The sequence below is a fragment of the Pelmatolapia mariae genome, linkage group LG16_19 (assembly GCF_036321145.2).
Source record: "Pelmatolapia mariae isolate MD_Pm_ZW linkage group LG16_19, Pm_UMD_F_2, whole genome shotgun sequence".
NCBI lineage: Eukaryota > Metazoa > Chordata > Actinopteri > Cichliformes > Cichlidae > Pelmatolapia > Pelmatolapia mariae.
This window is the reverse complement of record NC_086241.1, coordinates 45,091,806-45,113,000: the sequence shown is the minus strand read 5'-3', so window position 1 is coordinate 45,113,000 and position 21,195 is coordinate 45,091,806. Positions and strand designations below refer to the sequence as shown.

The following is a 21,195-nucleotide window of genomic DNA, read 5'->3' as shown; positions in this document are numbered from 1 at the left end:
AGCATGAGACATGCAAATGCAGTCCAGTACAGCAGCTCAAGATGCTAATTGTAATACAAACAAACTAATGATTACAAGGTTTGTAAAACTAAATGTAGCAGAGCTGTTCTATTGGACTCCTTTAAATCACACAGTGATCTACTGAGTGTTTGTGTGAATATATTAGCCTATACCAGTGTGCAGATAGGGTGTGAGTATGTGTAGCCTAAATTTGGACAGTTTTAATCACTGCAAAGTCATGTCAGTAGTAACATGCACAGACTTGTCTCGATTAAAGCACAGTAGCAGAAAACGTGTTTGAAGCAATAATGAGAGTGTACGCTGGTTTGATGCTAATCTACATCCTGTGTCTGCACTCTTCTAAATATGTTGGATATCGGTGTGTATGAGTGACTCTGTGACGTGTCCCACCAGGATGGCTCCGGCTCTCTGAAGAGGAGCGGATCCTTCAGTAAACTACGAGCGTCAATCCGCCGCAGCAGCGAGAAACTCGTTCGCAAGCTGAAAGGCGGCGGCTCGTCCCGAGACAGCGAGCCCAAAAACCCCGGGTAACTATCAACTCCACCCAGACACCTGCCCCACCCCGCTACAGGTTGACTCACCCTTTGCACTGGAGGCCTGGAGGATCAAGCCGGCCCTCCATCATGCAGCACGGCAGTTGGTGTACTAACCAAAAACAAAGAAGGGATTCACTGTACTTTGTTGGTGGGGAAGTGGTGGAAAGCTGTGTTTGCACATGGAGCGATGGAGGGAGCTTTTTCTGGCACATACGCATCAGCTTTTTTTCCCATTGCATTTGTTTACGCTGCGATGCATTCAACTTTTTCTTTACAGTTCATGGTTTGGTCATTGGCAACAGTAGGCGCTTTGTTTCCTTTATGTAAGGAAATATTACATAAAAAAGAGACAGTATTTTAAGAAAATGCAGAATTATAGTAAGTGTATGATTTATATTTTTTAAATTTTAAAACATAAGTGTTATTTCATGGGGAGAAATCCATGACTTACAGAAAAGGTATGTACTTTTAAAAATTTAAAATACTAAGAGGAAAAAATATATCTTGTGAAAAATGTCATATTTTTATAAAAAAAAAGTTTTAATGTTCTGCATTAAGAGATAAAGGAAAAGTATTAATATGTTAAGAAAAAACATTTTTTATGTCATAAAATGGTCTAGTATTTGAAGAAAATGTAGTATTTCAAACTTATCTAAACAGTTGACAGAGTCACAACAACAGATATGTTTTTATACTCGCCACATGTCCAAAAACAGTCCAGCTAAACATTTACATTGGTGATTTGTGCCTGACATCTCACGCAGGCTTCATGACAACTGAATATTTGCATACTTGCACGGGTGTAAACAAGGGCTTCCATTTTTGGCAGAAGGAGTTGGAATACACACACCTGACTGTTGTCTGGCACAGTGGAGTCTAAAGTCTGGCTGTGGACCACAGTTATTCACATGTGTACTTGCTGCTGGGGTTAAAATGTCTTCTGTTAAACCTTCACACAAACAGTTCTTGATCTGAACGACTTCCACTATCAGGAAGTGATTTTACTTTCAAACATCAACTTAGTTCAACACTAGCTTGCAAAAACCCCCACCGCTTATTTACTCCCCCACTGAAAAGTGTAGTTTACGGTCTGTTTGCTTCACGTGACAGGAAACTTCAAAATTATGTGGAATTTGAAAGCGACTGGAGGTGAAGGTCAGAATGAGTTTACGTATATTTTATTACTGCATTCAGAACAACAAGGTGATGACATTATTAACTTCAGACATTTAAATGTCGAATGTATAACAGAGTATAAAAGTTGCACTTTTTCTTTCTGAATTTGAATCTCTGAATAATGCTTTTAGAACACCTCTGTCGTCCTGACCAAACCTGAACTTTGTTAAACGAGAGAACCAAAGGGAACTAACTGATGAAATGGGAAAATAATACTCGCATTCACATGCTGTGACAGGACATGTGAAAGTGCATTTGCAATGAGACATAAACTACTAATGTCTGCTTTTGAACTGCCTTTATGCTTGTTATGCTGGTGGGATCTGTTTGTTTGTTTGTTTGTTTGTTTTAACCACTAATAGTTACACCTATTTATTGCATTTTGTGGCTTTGGATTGTTTTCTTTTTTTCTCAACTGAAATACATTTGAGTTTCATGTAGCTTTGGAATTTTATTTTCTTCACTTTCTTTGAATTTTATTTTGAAAAGCAACCTGTCTGCATGGCTCTTCCTGTGTAGAGTACCATGTTGATTTGATTTTATTTATGAATAAATGTTTTTTCCTTCCATTTGAATGCCTACTTGCATGCTTCATCTGTGTGCTCTCTTTTTTCCTTTTTTTCTTTTGGTGCTGCTCTTCTCTGTGGCTCATGAGGATGATGGACATGACAACCGTCATGTCCATCATCACTATGACTGATAGGTTCTCAGTAAATCACTGCAGAAATGTCCATGCTAACTGCTGTACAGTGTTTAACTAAATTCTTTAAAAACAGTTGCAAGTTTTTAGTTTGTACAAAAAAATGGAGCAAAAGACAAAACTGAGGATGTTGCAATTTCATGATATTCATCGAGAGACTATCTGAAGGTTCACAATGGGGTTTTTTCTGTTGTGCTATGACTTGCTACCTTGCATAGAGAAACAGTATAATGTGTTATGCCTGCAGCTGGTCATATCTTTATGAAGGTCAGCTGCTCCTCAGGCTCTGTCCATACTAGTGCAGGAAAGCTAGACTAGACTAGATGTATAGCTATCTGTTGAAACATATACAATGACTGCTGACTTGAGATGACACATGTTACACTGCAGCAGTAGTTATGGCTGTGCTTTGGTTGTCACAATTCCAGCTGTTACACATCTGTCATAGAAGTGTTGCAAATTCAGACAGACTTACAGCTGAGCATTTCTGCAGCACCGTCACCCTGCAACACAGCGAGCTTCAGTCAGTCAGGCAAAGCAGGTACAGCTGTGCTCACAAACAGCACTAGCATACAGTCAGAAAACAGATGTATTAGCATTAAATGCACATCATCAGTGTATTCAGACAAAATGAAGGTTATCAGAACTCAAGTGCTCCATAGATGCTTTGACCAGTATTCTGTTCATTCCCAGTATATTTCTCGTAAAAGTGAAGTTTTCTCTCCACCAGTCCTACTGTAGAGGTGTAGAAAATCTTGAGAGTAACAAATTTTGTGTATTTTGACCTAAACAAAGTTTTGACAATGGCAGCTTAAATAAAGACAGGAAACAAGGGGTGAGAGAAATTGGTATGACTGGCAACACAAAGTGAAGGAGCTCATACTGGTGAGTTAAGGATATTGCATAGAAATAATAGGCAAAATACATTCAGCACCCACTGGCACACGTACACACACACACAAAAACCCACACTTTACACACACTTTGTCTGAGCTTGTTTTAGTGTTCTGGCAATTGTACTTATTTAAAAGCTTCTGCGCTGACTACATTTTTTATTTCCCGCTTTCCAGTTCCCATAAATTCCCATTAACTAGTTTATGGATCCAGTATCTCACTGTTTTATGATAAACCATGTGCTGATAAACATTTCTCATCAGGATGGATTTTGTTCTGCAGTGTCACTGTACTGAAACCAGGTTGTGTGTGTGTGTGTGTGTGTGTGTGTGTGTGCATGGACTTTATTGAGTGTAAATTTCAGTCTACACCACTCATCAGTTAAAAGACTGTTAGACTATATCCTTAAAATATGTTACCACTTTCTTATAAGGGAAGGCTGTCTAAAGAATTTGTACGGTGTAGATCACGTATAAAGAAATATTGAATATAAGTTTTCAGTTGCCAGATTTAAAAAGACTTCCCTGACAGCAGAGTTTGTCCAGCCATCAAACTTCATAATGTATTTTTAAGTTGAGGTTGACGCATAAATTAAAGTTGACCTACAATTTTTTTTATATATATTATTTAACTATAATATAAGATAGTTACTATATTTTTGAAAAATAGCTCAACTAAATAATCTAGAAATTATTCTAATTGCAGATCTTTGCTCAAAGGTGACAGGTCATCTGAAGTGGTTTGATAATTGAAGTTGTCTTGCTGACGAGGGTTAAATACAAAGCAAGACATTTCTCACAACCTGGCAACCAAAAATTAATTCCGATGGCAAATAAGTTATATTTTGATAAAGCATGAAAACATGCAATAACAGATGTTATTGTTATTGTAACATTCTTAACAATTGTTATTGTTAAGAATGTTACAAATTACTTGTAACAAATTAACAACAAATTAGTTGTAACATTACTCAGGTGAACTTTGGAGCAAGTGGTAACAGATTTTACACTCAGCCTTCTAACATTCATGAACGGGAAGAGAAAACACGATACATGTGACATGAACGTTTCTGTGAAACTAATCAAAGTGTGAAAATACTACATATGTCATTAACCAACACATACATCTCCACTGAGCTCAAATCCTCACACCTGAATCTCCACCCCCTCCCCCTCACCTCTGACCCTTAACCCCACCTCCCTGCATGTGGGTGCAGCATGAAGCGAGCCAGCTCTATGGGGATGCTTAACGTGGCGGACAAGGCTGCGAATGACCACTACCAAGTAAGCAACAAGACACGAGTGCAAAAGTATCTGCAGAGGGTTTTTAGTCCTGCTGCAGGCCAGGAGCACAACCACCAATCAAAAGACTGTAGCTGGATCCCTAAACAAATTCTTATTAATAATAAGAAATATCTCAAGGAGGCTTTTTCTTTAGAAAATAGTTAATCTGGTTTCAGTTAATCTGCTTTCGGTCTTCCAGGGAGTAATTTTTAATACATATTTGACCTTTTTTAATTTCAATAAAAATTATTTTTTGTCATCTTCCCTCATTTGGAAATTGTGCATTACTATTTCAAGACAAAATAAGGCCACTGATGACAGTAAATTAACAAATATCCAAAGCTGTGACCACAGATTTATGTTATTATGTTGTAGGAAAAACCAGTCTCTTAAACGATAAGAACCATTGGCAGATACTTTTTGACTCAAGTCTTTTATTTCATATTCTGATTTGTCATGTCTTTATAAACTGTTATGATCAAACCCTCCCCGAGGCTCTTATCATTCACTCTAGATAGTGATAAATCTGACTTGGCTAACATCATTGTCTGTTTCACTAACAGTGTTTGATGTTCAATCAAATTTTAAGTAAGTTTGTTATTTTTTTACACATTGTTTTTACAACTTCAATTCTTTATTTTAACAGTGAAAATGTGGTACATTATATCCATAATTTCCTTTAGAATATATGTACACGAAGACCTGATGATGCAGGTCGAATTAATAAACACGTCACCCATTTGAAACGTTTAACCTTTAACTGTCATTTTCATTAAAGGTACTTTTGTAATTTTTCTCAGACTGCAATTGTAAAAAGGAATGTGTTTTTAATTACTTAGAATTATAAGAAAGTACAGCCTTGCCCTATTATAATTTCAGATAATAACTCTTGTTGTTTTATGATCTGTTAATAGCTTTGTGTATTTCTGAAAGTTTTTGATTATTTAAAAAAAAAATGTACGGGACCCAATTTTTTGCTCTAACTGTAATGGAAAACATTCACTTTCCTGTGTTCTCCATCTGATTTCTGCTTGTTTAATTTCCTCTAGGAACGAAATAATTGTCTGAAGAAAAGCCGTGACCTGAGTGCCAGCCACACTAACCTGGCGCGTTGAAGGTTTTTCACTCTGAGGAGGTGAAAGGTCACAGAGAACTGAACTGAACTTCTGACCATCCTCGATGTAAATAGCTGTTTGTGAAAGCTTGACATCTCCCATATTCTACTTCAGCATCATCCCATCATGTGCTAACTATACAGATTTTAGTCTTTCATTGCACTCTTGAAGGTTTATGATCTCAGATGGTAATTTGTGGTATGTAATTATATCAGTACATATCAGGAGGGGGGGTGTGAACGTACGGTGGGCTGCTGTATGTTTCTTTGTTCCAGTCTAATTCTATGTGCATGTACTGTATGTAAGTGTGTGCTGTTGTGAGTGGCTGCCCTCTCAGATTACAGTTAAATTTTTTTTTTTTTCCTATACTAGTGGTGGTAAAAGCGGGCGCAGAGTGGAGTTTTAATTTTAAAATCATTTCTAATGTGAGGCTAAAAACTGCAGGGGATGAAGCCAGTAGGCAGTCTTAAATGACAGAGAGGAGCTCAGTCATTGTTTAGCTATACCCTAACAATAACTATAATAGTGATTTAAATATCGCTATTGATAAATTTGTTGCTATGGTAGGAGTAAACGGCAACCTCTGGACCTGAAAAGGGTCAGTGAGGGACCAAAACCCACAATTCATCATCCAAATCAAGTAAATCTCCATAACCGCCCATTTTATGAAAAGCCCAGCTTCACAGCAGAGACAAGCGTGTTTTGGTCTTTATAGATCATCTCTATCTGCATGCAGCTTCAAAGAGTGCATGTTTTCTATATATATATATATAAAAGTCACCTGTTCACTCTTTCTAAGGTTTAAACCTATGCATAGCAAAAAAAACCCAAACAGATTTTAAAGTGGATACAACTGAATCTTATTTAAAGTTGTTTTGTTTGAGCCTGTTTTTGCTAGCATCTCTTTTGAAATGACCACTAGCCAGCTGTCTAGCTTTATCTGATCATTTTCCAGGTGTACCGTTTTCTGTCCAAGTATGTTTTGAAAAAGGAAAATAGAAGATTGTGAAGTCAGAATGCTGAACCCGAGGCTTCACAGCCGTAGTCAGCAAAGCAGTCGTTTAAATCACTATTGCTATGTTCATCTTTTAGATAAAGCTGCACTGAATTTCACTTTAATTTGCTAAAAGCTTTCAGATGCTCCATTAATGATTTGCTGCTCTGCTGAAACATGACTAAAGAAACCATGTTTGTCTTCACTGGTACTGATCATTAAAACAACAAAGAACTACGATTTAGCTCATGAATCACAGTTTTTGGCCAGTGTTGATGATTTGACACCATTTTCTTTATATTTGGCTGTGTGCTGAATTCTAACTCTGCCAATAAGAACAGTTCTACTTCCTAAGACTCTTCACTCTTTGTTCTGCAGATTTCCAAATGAAGTTGTGCACAGGGTGTAGATTAGTTGAGAAAATCTCCTGATGTGTATGAATCTCAGCAGCTGTAGTTCACAAAAACATGGAAACCCGTCCAGGGATCTTTCAGCTGCCTCTTCCTAAAAATGATCCGTCCTGTGTTGATTGATTGAATATTTAGCTTTTGATGTGTAAGTTCCATGTTTACATGATTTGGGGTTTGTAAATTATGTTTTTATTTGTTTCTGTCTGTGCGCTGTTTCTTTTTATATCATTCTGTAATAAGCCTTGAGAGCAGGATCCGTGAATTGACTAGCACACGAAGGCTGGCCCGCACACTCTCAGGACTGAGGCTGTACTTCCACACACTGACTACAAACGTAATGTCACTCCAGACTTTTTAAGTAATGACAGGAGAAAAGTTTGCAGGACTTTCAATGATGAGACAAAACTTTGCCATGTGAGTGAAGTTGAACCAAAAAGTGGAATTTTTTTTAATGAACACCACACAGAATTTTTGATGTACATTTTTTGAAGTGATTTAAATTTCAAGTTAAATATAGAGATATCCAAAATAATCCTGGTATGAATACTGAAGGACTTATCATTAAAAAAAACCATTTAAACAATTTCTGTGTTTAAATGTACGAGTTGACTTGTGATTGTTCTAAGAGTTCATCTCGAGATTAAACGTTTCCTTTTACTGCCCTTTTGATAACTTTATGTTAAATGAAGGTAACTATGCGTACATGCTCACTTCTTTAAAAGGAAGCTACATAATATTTCGCATATTTAATGTCCTTTACTGGTGGTAAGCTTGAACTGAAAGAACATACAACAGGTTAAATGATGATGAAGTGCCTTGTTTAAGAAATCCCCAGAGATGGGATATTTTGTGTGGAGAGTTTCTTCTGTTTGAGCTGGGCTGTGTATTTATATTTCTTCTCATTTCAGACACACACAAATGCACATGATGTCCATTTATGGAGAAGTACGCTGCTACAAAATATATTTTCTATATAGATTGAAGTTATAGAAATAATGAAAATCAAAAATTATTAGAGTGAATGCACATGCAATGGTAGTCTGCAGCTGAGTCCATTTTTTATACTGCCTTAGGCATATAGATACATTATAGATGTATATTTTTACAGGAACACAGAAGCCTGTTCTGAAATGTTAGAATTTTGTCTAAACGCACCTAAACAGCCTTACCAACTGCACGACCTTTGTGTGCATGTCTTTGAATTTAAAGTCTTTAAATTAGATTCGAGCAAAGATTATACAGACTAGATTAGAAGATTAGAAATTTGGTGAGAGATCCTGAGCCAGCTTTTAACATTAAACATTAAATTAAATGCAATGAACTTCACATTGGACAAATTCAGTACAACGTGATCTAGAAGAAGGCGTTACAGTAACATATATATGCAAAGATGCGCATACAAAGGATTGATGAGAAAAGCTCAAACAGATGAAACGGCACAAAAAATTTGAATAAACCCTCCATATCAGCCTAGGAATGACCACAGTGGTCTGTTTAATAAATGCACTAATGATAGAGAAGTCTTCACAGATCAACCATAATCAGGTTTAACCATCCATCTCCAAACAACCCTAGCACATTTGTAAATCTTTAGCATGAACATCTAGTTGAGAAGGATTTGCACTGGAAGCATCAGACTGACGTAAAGTAATAATGATGATCTCCCACCTTAAGCTGCATTGATTATTGTACTGATGTGTGACTAATGCATTTGCTGCATTGTACGTTGTCTCTGTTGTGTTCCCTGAATCTTACATATTTTTTTTTGGCAGGGTTGTGCAATATGGTTCTGTTTTCATTTCTCTAATTTGTTGGGGGGAAAAAGCCCTCTTTACATCTCACAGATCAGACCTTTAACTTCAATAAAAATCGACACCTGACGAATTAATTCACATGAAGGTGTCCCAAACCATTATACTGTATTTGCCTTTTTTTTTTAATTATTTGTTCCAATTTCCCAAATGAATCTTCAGTGGTTTTGATGAAATATGCAACACTGATATAAACACAAAGAAAAACGTTTTGAATGGAGTGTACACAGATACAATGCAAAGATGTTGAATACAGAGGTTCACGAACAACTTGAACTAAATACAATAATTGTGAAAATCTCAGAATGTGGAGTTATTGAAATTATTTGACTTATTTTAATATTTTAAATTCAGCAATTTAAAAATAAATGTGACCTGATTTTTTATTATACTTTACTGTTTTAATTGAACGTAGCCAAAGATCAGCCCACTGGAATTTGTTGTGCAATCAAGTCACTTTCGTTAAAAGTCGGGCATTAAGCTTTGTGCAGGATGTGGTTTTATTTTCAAAATTACTTTAAATTCAAGCAACTTAAATTTTATATCATCATTTGATCATTTCTTTGAGTTCATATTAAAATGTCAGTATAGGAAACTGAAACCTTATTTGGTAACAGTTATAATAGTGGATGCTAATATTAAACATCAAGCAAAAGGTTCATATAATGAGGCCAGTCCCCCCTCTTCGCTTGGTGTAGTATAAGAGCGATATCTCGCTGTGAGCACAGGAGCCCCACCCACCTGCTGTTCAAACCTTCTATTTGCAAGGGGCAGCCAATCAGTAGAAGAGTCATGGCGGCTTGTTTTAGGTAGATGACTTTGCCCAGAGTGAAGTAAATGAAAACTGCGATGAAGAACAGGGAGTTTGGGGAGAAAAAAGGACAACTGCTAGAGAAAGGACTGCTATGAAAACATACGTAAGGAATAATATATTTTAAGACTACTTAAGCATAAACTGAGGGAGGAAAGTGTGCACATCGCTTGTATATTGACACAGCGTCAGCGTGAGCGAAATAATGTCGGTGATATAACGGATGTAGCCCCATCTTCATGCACCAGTCCACAACAAAGTGCATCCAAAGTGTAGTCTCTTCTAAATCACAAGGCTTCTAAAACACGTTTTTAAATGGAGCATGAAATTATTTTAAGCACACATAATAGCTCTGTAAACTCTGCCCAGGTCGTTGTTTAATTTGAAAAACTACTGTGCTCTGTGTCTTCTGTATAAAGTAAGTAATGCTCCTGGCGTAACCAAAGCTTACCTGTAGTCTTCTGCTAAGCTGGTAATCATCTTAATTAAAGTATCGTTAGAGAGTAATAATGTGTAACAGAACAGAAACTGATGCGAGAACGGGTACTGTTGTTCAGCACAGCTCAGCAAGTTATGCAGAAACCTGTTGGTGTTTTTTACTTTTTAGATCTGCCAAATCTTCTTTTATGTCCGCTCAAATTATGGTTGTCCAAAGTAAACTATATATATCTATAATTTTTTCACAAATCATTATCTACCTTTCATGTACTAAATTTAGTGCTAGTTTTAACAACCCCGCATGTTTTACTTCTCCTTCCATGAGCAGTTAATATGTTTACTTTATTTTTAATGGGAGGGGCTGCAGAAACCAAAACACTCAACTTTGCCGAGAAACACGTGATCTCAAATCTGTGCTCTGATTCGCTAAACAGCCTGTCAATCATTCTGAAGGGTGTGCCCAGATGAGAGTTTTGTGGTCGAAGGAGACTCCGCTGAACACAGAGGAGAAACACACGCTGAAGGAAAATGTCTTCAGTTCCTGACGGGAAGAAACTCATCCGTAGTCCCAGCGGCCTTCGCATGGTTCCGGAAAACGGCGCCTTTAGCAGTCCTTTCTCGCTGGACGAGCCGCAGTGGGTCCCGGACAAAGAGGTGAGACAAGCGTCGGATTTGGTTTGACAGCGACAAACGATCACAGCCGTGCAAACACGAGAAGCTTAACTAAGGCTTTCCGGTTGTAGTTTCCAAAATAAAATCACCTCTCTGTTAAACTAGTGGGAATAAAATTGAAGCCGCTTACTAATGCTTGTGTTTGTCCTGCTAGTCTCCTCCTGTCGTTTAAAAAGCAAAGTGCTCCAATAAAGTAAGAGTCTAGTGGTAGCTTTAGCTGTAGTTTTGATGATGTTGTATTTTATTCATTATAGTACAACTTGAGAAAAAATTTTTTTAGTGCGCTGTTTTGTTTTGTTTTGTTTTTATAATCCTGACAGCAAAAGTCACTGGACTATTGTCAAAAGGAACATACAAGGAAACATCCAAAATTAGCAAATATTTACATTTTACATTAGAATACTGATTGTTTGGGCCTTTAAAGTGTAAGACCCTGTTTCAACTTATCAGTGATAATCACATGGTGTTTAAATAGCTGCTTTTATTTGAACGATAGTTCAAGGACCAGATATATTTATCAAAGCGCGTGGCGTAGTAAATATTTCTTTTTAATTTGTTTTTTTTATTGTTATTTCATACTTTATAAGTTGTTAATCAGTGCTTTTTCAGATTAATTTGCGTATTTATTCTGATCCACTACAGATGGTCACTATATGATGAACCTATGCATCTTGAAAAATACAGTAACAGTATAATGACAGATTCAAAATAGAAATATTTAAAAATAATAAATGCACAGTTGATAATAATAATCTAAGATGCATCTATCCGATCCTTGTTAACTTTAATAAGTCAGTTTTTAGAACAGTAGGTCCTCAATATGTCTATTAAATTATTAAAAACAACACATCTTCTTATCTGTTGCTGTAATATTTCTAAATGTTTCTTTGCTCATCCATTGGTTAATTGTTTGGTTTAAAAGTCGTGACTGGGTGGGTTATACTATCACACCTAAAAACTACAGCTGGACTCTAAATTCAAACTCTTTCGGTGTCCCTGTGACGCTGTGATAGGCTTTTATTTTTTGTAGTGAAACGGCTCTACATCCGGCTTACATCCTGCTGACTGCGGCGAGCTTGACGGCGCTCCGGACATCGCAGTTGGCCGCTGGACTGGGCGTTGCAGGCTGTCACGGCCAGCCTGGCAGCAAACGGAGCTTGTTCGCTAGTTATAAGCTACAACTAGCGGCAAACTTAATTGTAGCGTTTGTCCGCGTCAGAGTGACGAAACCCCTCTGGTTGTGTGCGTGTTTGACTATCAGCACGTAGGTTAGCTAACCAGCAGTAGGAGCTAGCCCTTCGTGCCTCGAAGGCTGTAGTTTTACTGCACTGCCAGTGCAGTAAAACTACAGGAGGACACACAAAGACTGTCTGTCTGTGAAAATGTAAACTCTGGCTGCACACAGGGACACTTTGACCAGACTGCAAAGTTAATCATTTACTATTTGCTGTTAATAAGAGGAGCAGGAATTAAAAACAAGCCTGGCACTAATTACAAACCCATATCTTCTGATCTGCCAGTGATAAATCATAAGTTTGACGGCTTAATGAACAGTTACCACTTGTCAGTAATGACCATAAGACACAAGAGCCATTAACACATACTATTTTTATACTGTTATTATTTACACATACAGCTGCAGATCTATTGTGGCTTGACTAGCTGCTGATACTTGTTCAAAACTTTAAAGCAGTACTTTAACTGAAAGCTGTCCAGCTCAGCATGTTGTGTAACATCCTGTTTTTTCCACTCTTCCCGTCTTTCAGTGCCCCAGATGTATGCAGTGCGACACCAAGTTCGACTTCATCAAAAGAAAGGTCTGTTTTGTTTCTGACAATGCGAACGCTGCAGAAAATCTCGACTTCCTGTCAGACTGGTAAAACATATGGTGGACAAACCAGCGTCTAGTATAAATGTTTTGTTACACAATGTGAGGCTTTCGTTTGTTTGTGTTGTGAATGCTTAGATGAGTTACTCCTTCTTGGATCATTTAGTCAGAGCCGTGTGTTGATATTTCCTGCCAGTGTCCACTGACATAACGCTGTAAGCCTCCTGCCACCATTTCATTTTACATCTATTGAGTTAAAATAATCACCCTTACAAGTGTCTTCCATATTTGCCTCTTTTGTCATTATCAGAGCCAGCTCTAGACTGCTGACTGAAGTCAGTTTTTAGGTGTTGAATTACACACGTCCTGTACTCGGCATTCCTTGCGTCTTGGTTATCTTGAGGTTTTAGCACAGTTTTGATATTTTTAAGCTTCCCGATTCTTTAAAAGTGCAGTGAAGCAGATGTGGTTTTGCTTTGCCTCAGTCTCTCGTAATCTTGTTGAGAAGTGTTTCTTCATCAGCTCAAAGTCTCTGATTAAAAAGCACATTCTGTCCAAAACTGACACACTTACTCAATCAGAGTGCAACAGAAACCCACCAGCACAGAGGTGGATCCCTCAGGAAATCAAGGGCTTCTATTTATTTGTTATCCAGGCCTCAGAGGTCTCAACATTCGATGTAGGCAAGCCAAAAAAATTTGGGAACTAATGTAACACATGACTCACCAAAATCAGTGATGTGGAAATTTACAGGAAATTGCTCTGATAATAGAAAAAAATGCTCATTAATAGATGTAACAACTTCATACCATCAAAGTCTGCACAATATCCATTATACACGTTATAATAAACTTTGTTTATTAATTAGTAGTGGGATCTGTTACTATACAAATGAATAAAGGAGCGAATGTGTTCCACTGCAGTCAAACTAGAATATAATACTAGAATAAAACAAGGAAAGTGGACTCTTCTAAATTGTTTAGAAACTGTTATTTGAAACCATTAAACACATCTTATGCTAAAAACTTTAGAGTATCTATAAGGATATCCTCCATAGTGGTTTAAAGTTACATTTAAAAAAAGTTGTCCTATTATCATGTTTAGTAATTTGCAGATAATGTCTTTTGTTTCCATTAAAAAAAAAAAAGTAGGAGAAGTGCTGTGTCCTCATCAGAAATGAAATCATATCTACTTGTTTTGTTTAAATTGTATACTCTACTGTATAGCTGTAAGACATACTGTAATTGAGAGTGAGTCAGGCACACAGTTGGGGGTGTAATAGGAGTTCTGATTGGTTGGAAACGGTGCTGTATCTCAGCCAGATTGTTTTGAGATTTCCTGAAAACGTCTGAAGTGCCTAACACAGACATCCTAACCCTGACAATCGGCCAGGCAATCAGACTGTCTTGTGTTGTCTCCCACAGCACCACTGCCGGCGGTGCGGCCGGTGTTTCTGTGATAAATGCTGCAGTAAGAAAGTGGCGCTGCAACGCATGTGTTTTGTTGATCCGGTGCGGCAGTGCGCCGAGTGCAGCCTGGTCTCCCAGAAAGAGATGGAGTTTTACGACAAGCAGCTCAAAGTGCTTCTGGGAGGTGAGGACTCACTCTCATACTGGGTTTTGTTTTCCTGTAATCATGTTTCGACACATTGACTCCATGCAGAAAGCCGGAATATGATCAAAGTAGTTTCTGAATTAATCTTATCAGTCCCTTCCTGGTAATCCTGTTGATTGTGGGACAGTGTGCAGCTATAAATACACAGCAACAGTGTGGCTCCTTATCAAAAATCCATCAGCAGCCTGGAGTGTAGAGGAACAGCCGGCTGCACGTTTGGAGTTTGTGTGTGTTTGTATCAAAGGCTCAGTATGAAGGAAAGAAAGTGATAAAGATGAAGAGCTCGAGCAGCAAACACTGCCATACTTTGTTTTCTCCTCCTGTTTGATAAATGAGCAACTGACTTGGAAACAGTCCTCAGGTTTTCACTCTCCACTCTCATGATGTCTTTGTAAGTGTCTGAAATGTGTTTATGTCCGCTGTAACAGGAGGCACCTTTGTTGTCACTTTGGGAACGTCGGACAAGTCTGAAACCATGACGTGTCGCCTCTCCAACAATCACAGGTTAGCTCTTCTTTAAGTCCGCACATACTTGACATACCAAATATTTACTTTACCTGAATTACAAAAAGCTACCTGTCACATCTGGCCATGTTGTTTTCTTTCCTTCTATGAAATGATGAAATGTCTCCGTCTGCAAATTAGGCTGCCAGCTGAACAGGATCAAATGTATCTGCCTCAGTCTTAGGAAACATAAATAACATCTGTACACAACAAATAAGTACCTCAGTTTTAACAGTTGTCCTCGAGGGGGGGGGAAGGGGAATGCATTTGAATATTTTTGTTATAAAGAAGAGTGGATAGCATAGATTCAGATCTTACATTAGCTGATAAAATAACGAGAATACTTATATTTAGTCTGAGATTAAAAAAACAAACAGTTTTATTTGCACCAGTTTTTGGTAAGCTGTCTGTCTCTGACCTGAACGTCAGATATCTGTTCCTCGATGGTGAAAGCCACTTTGAGGTTGAGCTGTCTCGGATCTCCAGCATGCAGATTTTGACAGATGGGACAAGTCCAGGAGGTGAGTGTGTGAAATAAAAATGTGTCACAAGTAAGCATATATGTGTGTGTGTGTGTGTGTGTGTGTGTGTGTTTTAATTTTCTGAGCACCTTTCTCTCTATCTGTTTCTTTCTCTCGTTTCCTCCTCGAGATGTTGTCACTAACTGATAAATTTCTGTTTTTTCTAAACTAACAAACGTTCTTTTCTCTGCTGCTTTGGCTTTGGCCGCCCGGCGCTTCTTCCTCCGGGCTCAGAGAATGACATTCACACTTACACCAGTCTACTGGACAGTCACTTTATCTCTGAAGGTTAGCTTTCATTTGCTTTACAGTATCCGTCTGTCAACAGTTCCTCATTGATGTCACTGCATTTCTGCATGTTTCCCACATCAGCTTTCTTTCTTTGCAAGGAAGCTGCCTGAAAATGGAGCGTCTGATACATCTGCGATTCCTTTTTTATCGCTGGGTCCCCGAAGCATCTCAGAGGAAACTGAAATGCCAAACATTTCAGTTTGTTACTCTGATCATGATTAATATCCTAAGCAGCCTGATTAACCGATTCATTTGGCAGAAAATCAGTTGATGAGTAGTCATTCGTCAGTCGCCAAAATAATCAAATGTAATCAGACGGTTCACTCAGAAGGTCTTTCAGGGATACATGTGGGCTATTTCTTTATCATTTCTTCAGAAAATGGGCAGGAAAAGCTTTCGAGTTGATTTCAAGTGCGGCATTTGCATTAAAATGTAAGTAAAACAGGTCATCGTTCCAAAGCTGCAAAACAAATCCACACACTGGTGAGCGGTGAATGATCACAGGATCCTTTCCATGGTAAAGAAACTTTTGCATAATGCTCCATCAAATGGTCAATGGGCATGTCAGGATTCAAGTGTATTACAAGGACAAATCATGTGAACAAAGTTTAAGCAGAAGGTGCAAGCCAATCGGGGCAGATTAGACAGACTGTAAAAATGCATTGGTAAAGACCTGTGAGGTATAGGAAGTGTATAGCTTGACTTTGTGTCCTAACAGCTCTTAACAGAACAGGTGGACAGCAGCCCAAAAAATACTACAATGCTCATAAACATGATTTCCATTAGAGAGATGAGTTTGATGCTTTTGGGACACTGAACCTCGACTGTTGCATGTTTCCTGACTGGAGCATGAAATCATTTCATCATCAGTGTCGCCACGTGCATTTCCATTAGTGTTTGCCTTATATTGTTTTAAAACTGCCGTCTGTTTCTGTCCTGTTTCCAGTCTTCTGGTTTCTGACATATGTTAAATCTCATTTGAAAGGGTCCAGTTGATTTGTGTCAAGGCTCAGCAGAACTGTGATTTCATGGGGAAAAAGGGATATGTAGTGACTTAATTTGTATACCCATTCATTTGTTCCATGTGTCAGACTATGTGTACTACTTGATGTATACATGAAAAATACTAAAATGACCTTTTTTAAAGTTGCTTTTTTTTGTTGTTTGACTCAGTGAATACATTTTACTTAACAGACAGAGGATGTCTTTCAGTCATTTTTTTAAATATATATGTGTGCGTGTGTGTGTGTGTGCGCGTGTGTCTGTGTAGGAGGGTCAAGAGCCAGTGGAATGCTACTCCATTACAAGCCAATGGGCTCTCAGGATGTCCAGCAGCTCCGCATGGAGGCAGCAGATGATAAGAAGGTGGCCTCATTATGGTTGGCTGCAATGCACAAGGTAAAAATAAGCAGCACACCTAAGACGGTCCATGCAGTGCAGATAGGTAACAGTTGCCCAGCCCACTTAAAGTGCCTAAAAATGGTTTTAGAGGAGTGAAAATGACTTATCATACTGGAAATAAAGAATTGTGCTAGCATAAAATCAAGTCAGGGACACAAAAGAGTCCCTCCCTACAACAGACACTGCTTTATGTTCTTTATTCAACCATCTAAATAATAAGTAAAACAATCAAAAAAGAGTTTTGATTCATGCATCAAGTTGTAGTCCCACAGATAATCGCCTCAAATGTAAGCTTATCGAAAGTGAAGTTTTGAATTTATTACTGTAAGCTGAATGTTTTGGTTTGTCAGTCATGAAGAGAAGTTTCTGCATGTAATATTCAGCTATGAATTTAATTAGTTACACATTTTTCTACATTTTTGGGTTGCAGAGAATAATATGGCTCTGAATAAGCACCTCATCATGTTTTCTTAATGTTTTTCTGTTTCATGGTGTCATTGAAATGCTTCTCATTAATATGGTCACTCAGCCTTATTGCAAACATTTGATAAAAACATGGTGGCATGCTAAATAACAGATGAAAAGGTAGAACAAAGGACAGCTCAGGCTGATTATAGTGCTGTGGAGCAAAGTCTGGAAAGATAGATGTAGCATCATAACCTGTCCTGTGGCGCCCCCATCAGGCCAGAGCTTACACTTTTATTTATTTATTTTACATTTTTTACATTTTATTTTATTTTTTGGCTGAACAAGCCATCAATCTCACACAGTTGTCCTCGAGGGGTTAGGGTTACTTTGTTGAGACAAAGTAATAACAAATCAAGAGCGTTTTTATTTCCAAAACTATGAAACTATAACTTTTTCTCTGCCTGTTCTTTCCAACAGGCAGCCAAACTGCTGTACGAAGCTCGAGACCAGTGAGGACCAGAACTGAAGCTCCAGGCAGCACACACCCAAGTGTTTTGTACCCATCTCAGTCGGGTTTGGTACCCTTTGGATATTATTAACGCCACTTCCTCTTCTGCTTATCTGTCCGATTCCTCATTGGTTCTTGATACCAGTTCTATTCATGGTAATTTTTGCAAATGTTTGTATGAAAAATGACTTTTATTACCTCTATAACCAGTACTTTGTACATAATGTTTACCACAAGTACGCTGCTTGGACCTATTTTTTATTTTTTATTTTTTTTTAAAAGAAATTATTTGACGTTTACTTCATTTAATCCTCTTTTGTGTTAATTCATAAATCAGGGCATGCAGCATTAATGTTTCGACTCAAAAATATAACAAGAAGAAGAAGGTTTGGGGGTTTTTTTTGTTTTTTTTTTGCCAATTTAAAATTATTTATAGAATTCATTAGATTCTCTTTATTTTAATTTTATTTTTTAAAACATTAAACATGTCACAAAATGAGGCATTGCACCTTTTTTTATAAACCATCTTCCATGGTTGAATTATGGTGACATTATAACTTTGTTATGCTGCTACAAGAGAAGAGATAAAGTGTTTCTTTGCAGGTTTACTTAGGGTCACCTTAACAGAGCCAAGTAGGGAATTGGTCATTGAACTGTCCGCAGTACCCAGATCTTCCACACAGAGCGTCATCACAAGTACTTTGAAGGACAAATCCACCCTGAAATCCTTTATCGCAGACAGAAAAGCAGCTTTTTGTGATGTTACTGGCACTTCACGATTCAGCTTCATTTCTGGTAATCTCATAATAAGAAAAGGTGTGAACAAACACAGTTGTTCCTGAAATGCCATTAACATCACAGACTTACATCCAGTTTATATGAAAGTAACATTACATGGTGGAGTTTTCCTTCAGTGACAGTTCCGTTTAAATGTTGAAAGTTTAGGTGAAATCTTCTTTTTCAGTTATTAACTGCTTCAAATATTCACAGTCGTACATCTTTAGGCCTTTTTGTCTAAAAACGTCAACTTTTCACTGATTCTAGTGAAGTATACACACAAATACATAAATAAATGCTTTAAATATAGTTTCATGCATTAAAGTTTTGTACAAAATATATTGCTGAATATTCCTACTTTAGCACAAGCTGTGTACGTATTTGCATAATTTTTAAAGCTGAACATATGACTCTAGTTTTTGTAATACTTGTATATTCCTTTTTGCCATTACTCTAAAGCCCCAAAACATTTTTTTAATCTTTATTTTTGTCATTATTTTGCAGACCAACAAACAGGATGTCAGATCTCAGTTATCCATCAGCCATGTTGAATTGACAGGTCTTTCAGTTAGCAGGTTGTTACTTGGGTATTCTAATCAAAGACATAATGGTTAAAGTGTTGAGCACAAGAAAACTATAAATTTCATTTGCTTTGCAGCCAAATTTATATGCTAAAGTACTCTATTTAAAAAAAAAAAAAAAGAAAGAAAGAAAGAAACTTCTGAAGAAGAAACCGGAAGAAGGTGGAACTAAAGGCTGTTTAGCATGTGGCTTTAGTGCCCATAGAAGCCCAGTTTTTACTGTTAAAACAGTTTAAAATTGGAGGGTAGTTTGGGGAACTTTGGATGAAGCTGTATAAAAATCATTATGTTTGTCTTAAAAACATTAAGTAATAAGCGTGAGCATTGTGACACAAAAAGTCACGTTTTCAGGTGTATGTCATGGTCTTCAGCACAGCGGCAGATACTTACTGTCAAACTTTGAGCATATAATAATAACAGGTCGTCATACTGTAGGCGGCGTATATACCGGATGGCAAATAAATGAGCTTCCTGTGCAGAGCAAAGCCTGGAAATAGTCAGTAAAATTAACTTTTAGGTTCTCTTTTTTAATTAAACTGTGTACTTCGTTCTACATCTGAGTTAACGTGTCCGTTAAACGCACAGCAGCTCGTCAGCTGTTAATGTTGTAATACTTCAAGTACAGTTTGGTGCAGTTTTACAGGCATCTGCGTGTCTTCCTTTTTCCCCAAGCTTGAGGAAAGAAATTAATGGTTTAATAGAGCACAGAATGGGCTAACATTTGGTGAAATGTCTGAGTTTGGGTTTTTTTCCCCCACTTTATCGCTTCCAGTGAAAAAAACGTTCTCCACCCCAACACCCCTTTGTGACAAAGGTTATTTTTATACTCACCTGAGAATTAATGTTGCTGTTATTTGGTTTCATGTTCTTCGAAGAGAAGATAGTGAAGTGTTTGTGTATGAGACATTTGTGTGTTCCTGCTTTGAAGTATTGCTGTACATTGACAGGGTGTAAAGTTTTCCCATTCAACAGTTGCTGATAATGAAAATGGATGTTAATGACTGCACAGTCAACAACAAAAATTATCATCTTTAGTCATGCATTTTCCCCCCCAAGTACCGCATGTTGTGCACTAATGGGATACACATTATTTTTACTCCTGTGTTCATTTTTTTTTTTTAAATCTCAGTAACACTCTGAATTGAAACTAATTGGTTCAAGTTTAATCAGTTGAAAATAGATGCACATCTACTGAATTTTGTATCGTTGGCTCAGTGTGCAGCTCTTTTCTTTTAAAATGTAATGATTTTATTTTAAGTTCGCACTACATTTAAAATCACCAAGTCAGCCAGTGTTTGTATCTGCACTTTATGGCCACTCATTTTTCTCTATCAAATCTTTTATTTTGCTCAAAATGCTAAACTGCATCCCTTCGATGGATTTTTCTTTTAATAAAGTCCAGTGTTTTTAAATTTGCTGTGCTGTTGTTATTTGAAAATGGGATTCCTGTATGAGGTGAAGAAATGCTGACCTGGTAGAAGATTTCAAGGCCATCATTCTACATTGACCCAACATTCAAAATAGTTTTCAATCTTCGTAAAATTCATACATTTGGTTTACCTGCTTAATCCCTGGAGGTAGATACTGGGATTATTATTTTTCCTCCGTTAATGCTGTATTGCCAGAAGTATTCACTCACCCATCTAAAACATTGAATTCAAGTGTTCCAATCACTTCCATGGCCACAGGTGTATAAAACCAAGCACCTAGGCATGTAGACTGCTACAAACATTTGTGAAAGAATGGGAGCTCAATGAATTCCAGCTTGGTACCATGATAGGTTGACCATCTGTGCAACAAGTCCAATCAGGAAATTTCTTACCTACTAAATATTCCAAACTCAACTGTGAGTGGTAGAAGCAAATGGGAATGACAGCAACAGCCAAGAAGTGGTAGGCCAT

General features: G+C 37.5%; 2 protein-coding genes across 5 annotated transcripts in view; both read left to right on the top strand.

Moving 5' to 3' along the window:
- Positions 1 to 9,053, top strand: part of klc1a (kinesin light chain 1a) — a 44,236-nt gene extending 35,183 nt beyond the window's left edge. Inside the window, exons 14-16 of one of the 3 annotated variants that reach the window (XM_063498890.1) lie at positions 415 to 548; positions 4,544 to 4,610; positions 5,660 to 9,053. In XM_063498890.1, coding sequence (XP_063354960.1) covers positions 415 to 548; positions 4,544 to 4,610; positions 5,660 to 5,725 — 267 coding nt within the window. In that variant the 3' untranslated portion in view covers positions 5,726 to 9,053. The remainder of the gene's footprint in view (positions 1 to 414; positions 549 to 4,543; positions 4,611 to 5,659) is intronic. The other 2 variants (XM_063498889.1, XM_063498891.1) reach the window with 2 other exon arrangements.
- Positions 9,054 to 10,642: 1,589 nt separating this feature from the next.
- zfyve21 (zinc finger, FYVE domain containing 21) lies at positions 10,643 to 20,706 on the top strand. 2 transcript variants are annotated; one of them, XM_063498900.1, is made up of 8 exons: positions 10,643 to 10,843; positions 12,628 to 12,678; positions 14,114 to 14,282; positions 14,732 to 14,807; positions 15,237 to 15,328; positions 15,563 to 15,616; positions 16,890 to 17,017; positions 17,906 to 20,706. In XM_063498900.1, the coding sequence occupies exons 1-8, from the start codon at positions 10,718 to 10,720 to the stop codon at positions 17,939 to 17,941; spliced, it is 732 nt and encodes a 243-aa protein (XP_063354970.1). In that variant the 5' UTR covers positions 10,643 to 10,717; the 3' UTR covers positions 17,942 to 20,706. The 2 variants fall into 2 exon arrangements, with proteins under 2 accessions (XP_063354970.1, XP_063354971.1); XM_063498901.1 differs by lacking the exon at positions 15,563 to 15,616.
- Positions 20,707 to 21,195: the final 489 nt, after the last annotated feature.